Consider the following 10,768-nt stretch of genomic DNA (forward strand, 5'->3'; position numbering starts at 1 on the left):
ATAATGTTTAATTTATATTTGTAATCATAGTATAACATGTAATATACATTAACAGTGACATTTTTGGTAATTTTAAATAATTTCATATATATCGACAAATACTTATGCAGATAATATTTTTTCTCAAAATATCAAGATAAAAAAAATGATATTATTTTAATGGAAGTCGCAATAAGATAACGATCTATTAAGCGAGGAATGTTTGCCAATTTTCTACCGCTTCCTGACACATTATACCAAAACTTTAGCTCTTTATCCTTTAATTAAGACTTGACAGTCTTGCTCGTATTACATCTGCGTACAAACAACAGGAATTACCGCTCTAATTATTCCCGTTTCACATTAATATGACTCCGTGTTTCAGCGCGCGCATAAAGCGGAGCGTTGCACTAATGCTTAGCAACGAAACTAATTTCTAGACTCGCGATGAGACGCGGTAGCGTACGACGAGAGACGGGTTTGGGCTGTCAGTGACCTACTAGCCAAATCCATGTCCGAGAATAGCGGCCGCCAATAATTTCAAGAACTCTCGCCAGGCTTTAGAGCGACGACGTGTCTATAGACTGCCATGCCGGTGCAATATCGATACACTTTGCTCTTTCGTCAAGAGGGATCGTACGTCACCGATGACGTTTCTACGAGTTCATCGGATACCATCGGAAGTTACGTCCGATCGCGCCGCATTACGTGATCCTGTCGCGCAAAATAGACTTTTACGTACATACCTCGAGATCCGATCTCGGCCAATATTCATATCTTGATCATTGGGAAAGAGCTGGACACGCGAAACGGTCATTCGACAGTTTAAGTTCTTCTATAGTGTTTAGTTACAGATCCTCGAATTAAAATGTTTAAAAGACGAAAGATGTGCTTTTGGAAAACAGAATCGACAAATCTTAAAATTTATTGAAACTTATTGAACGAGAATTTGTCGAACTTACCAAATTCAAATGGTTGACAGATCACTCTTTTAAGGATGTTTTACGTATAGCTATATGTGGTATAATTTTGTTTTCTTGATTAAACAGTGTAAAGCTATAGTCTCAGAAATTATTCATAAACATGTTATCATTGGGACAGGAAAAGCGTAAAAATCGCAATTTTGTCCCATTTTTGTACTTGATATTGTTTAAATAAATCATTAAAAAATTGAAAAAAAATATATTAACAGAAAAACTTAAAAACCCGTAATTGCAATTCTCGATGTCATAGAAGTGTACCATAAAAATTTCCTTCATTTTTACTGTACAGGAGCAGAGATACATGTTATGATATTTATATGGGAAGTATATATAATATATATACAATTTCTGTAACTTTTAAAGCAAATATCTCATCAGAAACGGGTCAGACAATCGATCGCAAATTTAACACTGGTTTTTGGGACATATAAGTGCACAATCTCTATAAATTTCAGCTTTATCCCTCTAATTTGACATAAGCGATATACATCCTTAATACTTTATAAGTATTTTTATAAATCTTTGAGTTCTTGAGTCTTTAAATGCTTCTGGGAATCATAAATCTTAATCAGGTCGCAACATTCACCCACGCAACGAATAAATTATTACTTATTTAGCCCCCATTCCTACCGCTATTACCATTACCTTGAGCGGCGGCACGGCGTCGGATGCTTTTATTTCCGCCGGAAACACGGGCGCTCTGGGATCTTGTAGCCGGTCTTCGTCTTCTCGTAGGTGTACTGCCATCCGGCGTCCCACTACCGCTGTCCCTTTCCCGCTCGCCTCTTTCCCTGTCACGAGCTCCCGAGGGTGGCATTGCTTCCAACATTTGTTCCATGCTGGAAAATCCAGGGGCACAAATCGAAGCCGATCTGGTTTTCCGGCGAAAAGAGTCTTCCGCCATTCTTATAAGTTACCACACAGCCACCACTGTTCCTCCCTTCCTTAAAGCCACTGATCACCACTCGGATCTCTCGTTTTATATTAATAATTATTTTCTCTGAATCTCTCGATAATTGCGTCTTTCTTTACGAATTATTATATCGAATCTCGCTGTAACTTCGTAAAATCCTTATCCTCCACTTGTCGATCACAAATTTTGACGATTTGTGTTATGGACTCGACTGTATCAAGCACTGTTTTTATCGTAACTCTTCTGCACTTAAACTTGAACGTTCGTAAAAGTTTTTGCACAATCTTCTGCCGACTCGATGTCCTTCGCGAGAAACGTCGGGCCGCGTCTGGTTTTCGAAATATCTCTTTGGATTTCGCGAACCTTCCATTCGGTGGGATTCGATTATCGGAAAAAGTATCAATTCGGAAAAAATTCGACAGGATATCCAGGTGAGGATGTCATGTATCCGGCGTTATATTGACAGTTCCGGCTTCGCTCCGAAGAGAACCCCCGCGCGTTCTTCTTGACTCTACAAATAAAACATGGGAAGGTTTGATTTCTTTCTGGCCTGCACGTACACGTGAATAATACGGTCAGAGTAATTACGACCGTGGCAAATTGCGCCTCTTCTAAACTCTCAGTGAAAATAACTGGCAATCTATATTTCTTTTTCTCTCCCTTTCTCTATTTTTCCCTCTTCGCATCTCTCCTGTTATTCTGCCTGCCGGATGCGAGCTCGCATGCTAATTAGATCCATCCCGTCGATTATTGCCTTGATTATTCCGTTCGCGATCGCAAAAGCTTTGAAAACGTGTAAAATTAAGCCCAAAGATATCGTACAATATTTTCTTGAGTTGTAGATACTCATTGCTTAAAAAATAAAAGAACATAAAATATTCTAAATAATAATAATTTTTTAATTACATTAAAATTTAAAAAGTTATAATTTTATTTCACATTACATTCAGATAAGTTATTTCGAAATAATTTGTCTCATATTTTAATTGTAAATTTATTAATTAAGGTTTTAGAAAACTAATATCTATTTAAATCCTGATCAGCACAATATATCATTCGAGCTTAGCGAATCAAAGAGCTCAATACATTGCAGATACTTATATATGCATCTACACATCACACATAAACATACATTATTTGTGAGTGTAATAGTGTAGTAAGAACAATTGAAAAAAGTAGAAATCAAAGATAACTAATTTAAAGAAGAAGAATTAAAGTGTGGATGCATGCAAAAGGAACTTTTGGAAACTATGAAACCTTAAGAAAAACGAGAACTTAAAAATGCTAATTAATTGGAATATTATACTTAACATTTCCTTCCAAATATAAATTTACAAAACTCGGGAAATATTTAACTCAATCAAATCCAAGTTTAAGCGATTGGAAATGTGTCTTGCCTAACTCGGATTGAATAGGATAAAGATCAGTGACAACATTGAGAACGTAGTTGACAGCATTCGAAGTTTCAGGCGGAACTTGGCATAGTTGAAAGACATCTCTGTGGACTGTCGAAGCTGTCGAAGTTACGGTGAACGCGATACATAGGGAAGATATCGGTACGCGTGAAGACGTTCCGGCAACTATAATCGAGTATCGACAAAGATAAAGCTCAGTCCGACCAATACAACTTTGTGATACCTTATCAATATATTCTCTTCGGAGTTTATGCCTGGTCGTGTATTTTACTTTGAGACTATAAGAGAGTGCCGATGAAATTAAATAACTTGTTGCTAGTGATAATTATCTCTCTGTATATTCAAGTAATTTTACTGATACATATTATCACTTTATATATAATTTTGTTTTTCTAATTATTTAAATATAATTTTTTTTCACTTTTTATCTATAATATTCTTTCAATCAAAATATTTCATACATTTCTCAATATTCTTAATATCTGAATAAAGAATCATTTTTCGAAATAAAAAACAAATAAAAATAAGTTAATACATATATAATTAATATAATAATATTACATTTATTATTATTTTGTTTCAATTTATTAAACTACCCTTTTTCGCATATTATAAAAAGATTATAAAAAGATGATCCACATAAAAAACTATTTTATGTCTGCTTTTATCACAATGCAACATGAGTTCTCGTCTATAAAAGGGGCATAAAATAACAATGACAAGGAAATATCTTTAACGAATGCGATGTTGCAACGGACTTTATTTAAAGCCCTTCTCTCGTAAGGTGCCTTCTTTGTGAAATAATATATCACGCGAGGGCGCGTTTACCATAGATAGACTAACAGGATTAAGTAGAGGAACTGAAGCTTTACTCTGACAGGAGTGAGAAAAGGTCTTACGAGGTCCTCCTCATTAACGTTATGCGTTAAAATCGATAGTCTGCATAAGTACTTTATGAACGCAACATAACTTCACATTATGTGATCGAGGTTGCGAGTTGTCGTAAAAATTATATACGCCACCTTTGTAAAACCTCGATACTCTCTTTTCATATCTTGTTACTTTTACTGCTGTACTATTTTTGTAATTAAAGAAGCTTTAAAGTTTATGACATAAGCACACCAAAAAGATAATAAGACTTACTTGTGTTAGGTCGCCTCTCTTACATATTTTTTATTATTATTTAATCATATTTTTCCTTGTGTATACACAACTTGAAGTATTGAATCCGTCGATATTTTTAACAACTTCTATTCAACTGTACAATTTCTTCAATTATCGAACATTCAGATCTAATATGTACGAAAATACGAGAATCAGAATGAATTGTACACGTAAATAATGTTACAAAATACTCAAAATACATTGACATGTAATTAACGACTTATTTTCTACTAACACTTCTGTGTTAAGTTCTAAATTGCTTTTTTATATGTATGTGCATATAAAGTATTTTTGCCCACCTCTTGCCAAATATTAAATATCTTATTGCTGAACAATAAGTAAGTCTTATTTTAAAGTTATAGAGGGAGGAAGATAAAATAAATCTTTTTTTGAAATATTATCAACTTGACGAGAATATAAAATGTGATATATGTGATGTATTCAACGAAGCAACATTTTTGAAACTATATATATATATAAAATTATATATAAATGTTTAAAATAAATAACATCATTTCTGTTAATATTCATTGAAACTAGATTTAAAATTAAATTTGCTTGTATTGAACAAATAAAATATAACAAATTAAATATAAAATATTTTCATATGTTACGTTAATTGCTGCTGTAATAATTGAAATAAATTAGTATTTGTTAATATTCTCAATAAATATTTCAAATATTTTTTACTTTTCTGCATAATAATGTAACCTTAATTTATAATCCTCATATCAAACATCGAAAATATACATACTTCATTATAACAGAAGCTATATTACAATAATTATTTACCCGTCAGGATATAGAAGTACTTTTACATTCAATTATTCAGTATTATTTAACTCACTCTACAAAAGAGTTAAGGGCAAAACAGAAAGAGAGAGAGAGAGAGAGAGAGAGAGAGAGAGAGAGAGAGAGAGAGAGAGACCGCCCTTCGACAATTTCAAAGTCGGAACATCGGTTTTTTCTCTCCCGTACGATAATCACTGCGCTCTCCTCGTTGACTTATTTTTTCCGCCGACTAATTATAGATAGCGTTTCGCATAAATCTTCTAGGGAGACGCATAAACATCTCCGCCGATCTGTCCCCCCCATATGTTCATCTCCGTGTTCCACTCTTTCAAGAGCTCCGCCACGGCCGTAATTATCCCCTTTTTTCTATAAACTTAACAACCTCTGCCCTTTAACCGTAATTATATCGAGAGAGATGATATTCGCGCCTCTCCGTCTCGAGATATCACTCCAAGACATCACCGATGTCTGCTCTCGTATTTGCCCCGAATTCGCGATCTCTCCGGATCGATATGCCGCGCGCGACGATCGATCCTTACCACTTTAGGCCGTCCACGATCGTGGGATATCTCCTCGTCATTTTCTACTTCATCCTTCCCGGCGATCGCGACGGGTTCGAATCACATGTCTCGATTGGCTCGCACACACGAGCGGCGACTCGACCGACACGATGCACGTCCGACGATGCGCGGCACACTGACGGCAAACTCGGCGTCGCGGCGGCCGCTAGGGCGAGAACCGACGCCAGGCGTCGGCGTTGGCTCTTTCTTGCACACCCTCGTCACCGACCACAACCGGAGACTTCGTTGAAGATCACGATGAGAAAGCGACGACGAAGTTGGTGCGCATCCAATTCCGCACGCTGTGGCTCTTCAGCGATTCGGCGAACGTGCGAGATACTTCGCGGGGAATCACCAGAAACTACGGAATTAGCATCTAACAAAGAAGTGTGTTGATAATCCTTGCCGGTACATTAATTATTTTAATCCCAATTAAAACGGACAAGTGCAATATGAGTATATGAGAAATGAATGTTTCCCGGAAGGGGAAATGTTTGATTGCCCGTCTAAGAAAGTTTAACGCTTGAGTGATATGTAACTTAATAAAAACTTTATCTCTATTAGATCGGCAGCACTAACTTTGACTTACGATATCTCAGCAGCGTGACTTGTGATATCTCAGCAAGAAGAGTCATTTTATTTTGTCACAAAACTTCTTTGTTTTTTGGACTTCAGAAAATATACCTAAAATAATATCTGCTAATTATCCACTTATTGTTAAAAATAAGCTAAAATTTCTTCTTGAATTGGTATAATATGGAACAACAGCAGAGTATATTTTCGAGGGAAATATAAAGTTAACAGATTGTTATTGACATTAATTAATACATTGATGTAATGTGATTTACCGATGCAGTCATAAATCACTAAATGCAACATTCATGCTTAATGCACGACAATTTATTCACAATTAAATAAAGTTTGCAAATTAGTGGAACACTGTTGCATATATGTAAAATAATTTTATTTGCACATTTATATAACTTAAAAAATTTCTCGAACGGCAAATCCTACGATTGCTAGATTTGCTGTCACTATCTATAAACTAGTCCGGATGACGTATCGTGACGTATTCGTTCTGAACACCAACCTGTTTAAATTCTGGCGATAGATGACGAAATCCGCGAAAGCTGGCTCATGTCTGTTCGCAAGATTACTACGAAGTACTACAGTTTTAAATCGTTTCAGGAAAGTCGTCATTCTGGCACCATCACCTCGTACATTGGCACCGTGTACCTTGTCCGAAGAAATCTATTCATTTTTCTTTATATAAACAAGCTATTTGCTTAAATCTTATTCACGGTTTATTTTACATAGTCAGCGTGCTTAATTACGAAAAATACTGCGTCACTATTTCAATGAGTCAGTATCTCAATAAGATAGAAACAACTTTATCAAGAGAAAGAAAGTGAGAGAAAATCAGCTATTATTTAAGTTCTTTTTATTTCATCATTTGATTATCTGATGAGTTGATAATTTCACGATTATATATAACTAATTAATATGAAATAGCCAAAAAGATAGGACGTACTTTTAAAAAATTGACACAAAGTATAGGTACATGTTTTAAGTTTCAGCGCTCATTTGGTTTCACAATGCGTCCGTGTGTCATAACAAGGAAATTCCAAGAAGGTTTTCAATATGTGCAAACGAGAATAGAATTCTGAACTATGACGTTGGTTATCAGTTCGAGAAATGAGGATTTCCGTCATAAACCAGCGTAAACTGTAGAGATTACACATGTCAGTTTCGTGTGAAAGCAATTTCGCAATTTTCCATCAAAAATATACTTTGTCAATTTAACAAAAATGTATTATTTATAATATTCATACTAATTCCTAGCTTTTGTTTTAACATATTTACAAATATAGCAGTCTCCGAAATTTTTAAACTTACTAAATTTTTACGTGTGTTAGAATGATCAGATTATTTTTTACAAACCATTAAATAAAAATCAGAGAGTGTATTTTTAAAAACTGGTAAGTTTTTATATTAAATTATAATAAAATATAATTGCTAACAAAACGTTTAAAACAAGCGCTTTATTGTTATTACATAACAGAGAGTGTATAATAACATTTTCAATAATATTTCAATAATATTTTTTACTTATTACAATGTTGAATTTTCTCTATACTTTCAGTTAAGGCTGAGTCTACGTACCCCGTAAATCCAAAAATGCTTATGATTTGTGGGTTTCTCGACTTGTGGACAGAATACATTTTAGTGCCATAAAGCCCATTCGAAACACTAAATCATCTTCTTAAACCCCAAGTTCTTTGTCAACGGTATCGATGGTCGATACCATGAGGAAGGATAATAGCACTCGTAAAGTGCTATTACCTTTCTTCTTGGAAAAATGTTTGCGTAACATAAAAGTAGTCCCACAATTTCGGTATAATTATCTGTAAAATTTGTTCCTAACGCGTATTATTCATCGGCATTGCATTCTTCTCTTTATCCCGTTTTGCCCTGTCCGCCCAACATTTAGACTCAACACGCCGCATGGTATATTTTTGACATGTGGTGGTCTAAAGCTATTTCAAGACGAAACCGAATCAACCTTCTGCACCAATACGATTCTTCGCTCCCACTTTCTCCGCTGGCCTCTTTGTGGCATCTTCCCTTTTCTGCCCCTGGAAACACTTTTTCTCTCAAGGATATCAACGAACTATAATATAAATAATGTATTTATAAATAAATATATATATATATATATATATAAATTCTTTTAATTTCTATATATATAATTTGTTAAATTACTTTAAAATGTTCAAGAAAGAAAAGATCGCATTTATGCAAATTATCTAAATGACTCATGAACGGCCGAACAAATTCGCGCGCAAGTTACTGGAAAAATGGTAAAAAAGAAACTGTTTGTTGTTCAGTATGATTAAACTGACGCAGTTAAATAAGATAATTTTTGGACAGTTCCTCGCTTGCGTAACCGCAATTGTCAGCAAAATGTATTCAACGTGGTCCGTGGGAAAACTTCTCAATGTTGATTGCGATTCTCCTTTGTTGAGTTAAAAGACGAGTTTAACTGAGTTTGCAGTTGAATTTACAGTTCCCATTTTACTAAATAATTAAATCTGATTTATGTAAACTGTTGCAGAATTTTTATTATCTAGTAATAAATCCTCTTTAAGTTTATTAATAAATTCTTTAAACTATTAATTTTCTCTTTGCTCTTTATAGTTTATCCTTTATATTATTTAAGTTACTTTTTGTAGAATTTTTATATCGTTTCACATTTCAAATCCATATTTAACATAATCACGTGGGTATTACTAAAGCATGCGTACAAAGTGCGGTTTGTTCAAAATGAACAATAATTCCTTACGGGTCAGCGGCGTGATCTATATGATGATTCAACACGCGCAATCCAATCGTGGTGCGCCACATTCGAAATTAGGTAGTCCTAATTGCAAATGCCATCCGTTGCGGATGGTCACTTTGGGAGTGAGAGAGACAGTATAGAGAGAATTGCTTACTTCCTCATTAGTTTACCAGATCCGTGAATGTGCGGTGACATACACAGTTCCCTATTAATTATAAGATGCGCGTTATTATCAATCCAATTAAAACGATCGACGAACGAAAGTGGCAAACCGAATATTCATACGCGCCAAAGCGGTGTTGAACTTCTCATTTTTCGACGATGATATTTTCTATCGCGCACAAAAATAAAAGTTAATTTTTAATTAAAACTTGGTAATGAATTTTAAGCGCCGCGCCGGCCGCCGCAAAAGGTCGATCGACCGAATTAAATTTATCGTTGGTTTCCCCGCTTGCCATAATTATTATTTCGCGCGATATTGTTTATTTGTCCGTTGAAAAAGCGACACCGCCACGTTCCGGTAAAGTCGAAGATATTGCTGTGTCAGAAATCTCATTTATCATTGTGTCCGGAGCTTCGTGTCGAATAACTCTCGCAAAATTACAGGTCTGTCAATCAAAAGACGCGCCTAGCTCATATCTTTCGAAAATACCGTGTATCTTTTCCGAAGCGAAATTTTATAATCATGCTAAAACGCGATGTAAGACCTTCAAAATTTATCGTCCATCAACACGATAATTCCGCGAATCGCAAGTCATGGACTTACAGATCTACAAAATCTAGGGGATGCATCCGGATGTACCAAATTTATAACAACTTATAAATTTATAGTTGTAAATTTAAACCTTTATAAATGCATTAATTATTTATAAATATCTATCGTTGCATATTTTTCGATATGTTTTTATCTTATACAAGAATAAAATGATAATCATGGAACTTTAATAAATATCTCATTTCCTTAGAATTTTTAAATGTAAGTTTTAAGATAAATTAAGTACATTCCTTATGATAAAAAGATTATCTATTTAATTTAACAATATACCTGAATGTATTGTGAAGTGCATCTTGCGCTTTAACCCGCACCGCGAACGCATAATGGAGGGTCGGAGCATTCGATTGCAAGGTAAACGGATATACCTGATGTCGCATGTAGAATGCAGTTCTCCACGAGAGCTATTGATAACGTTGGCACACAGAGAAGCACTATCATGCGCATTAGAAACATAAGTGGTATGTCATGTTTACGTGGGCTGCGTAAACGATCTTAAGTGCATGTACGCAAAGGCCAATATATAAAGATAGGAGTTAATGCATAAATAAACGTGAAGCCGTACAGCTTATTTCACACTCGTCCAGCTAATCCGACACGGTTACTTATTTCATTTGAGCTTTTGTCATAATACATGCTGCGCAATTACCGAGATAAAAGAGCACCAACCAGAAATAAAGTATTAAATTGTTTTAAGACACTTTACTATTTTAAATAAGAATTGGTAAGCTATAAATATTCGACAAGTTACAAATGTTATTTAATTTTATTCTTAAAAAATGTTTTTCTTTTTTGCTTTAAATAATAATTTAAGGATACGAGAGAATATGAGAATGTTTTATGATCTTGG

General features: G+C 34.7%; 1 protein-coding gene across 3 annotated transcripts in view; it reads right to left on the reverse strand.

Annotated features, from left to right (window-relative positions):
• Rgk3 (Rad, Gem/Kir family member 3) overlaps nucleotides 1–6,031 on the reverse strand; it is a 39,724-nt gene extending 33,693 nt beyond the window's left edge. The window contains exons 1-2 of one of the 3 annotated variants that reach the window (XM_077415894.1): nucleotides 5,786–6,031; nucleotides 1,608–2,386 (exon numbers count right to left, since the gene is read on the reverse strand). In XM_077415894.1, coding sequence (XP_077272020.1) covers nucleotides 1,608–1,866 — 259 coding nt within the window. In that variant the 5' untranslated portion in view covers nucleotides 1,867–2,386; nucleotides 5,786–6,031. Of the gene's footprint in view, nucleotides 1–1,607; nucleotides 2,387–5,628 lie in introns of all 3 variants that reach the window. The other 2 variants (XM_077415893.1, XM_077415895.1) reach the window with 2 other exon arrangements.
• Nucleotides 6,032–10,768: the final 4,737 nt, after the last annotated feature.

This window comes from Temnothorax americanus, unplaced genomic scaffold, assembly GCF_048541705.1.
Source record: "Temnothorax americanus isolate GAGA-0224 unplaced genomic scaffold, ASM4854170v1 Scaffold4, whole genome shotgun sequence".
In the NCBI taxonomy this organism is placed as follows: domain Eukaryota; kingdom Metazoa; phylum Arthropoda; class Insecta; order Hymenoptera; family Formicidae; genus Temnothorax; species Temnothorax americanus.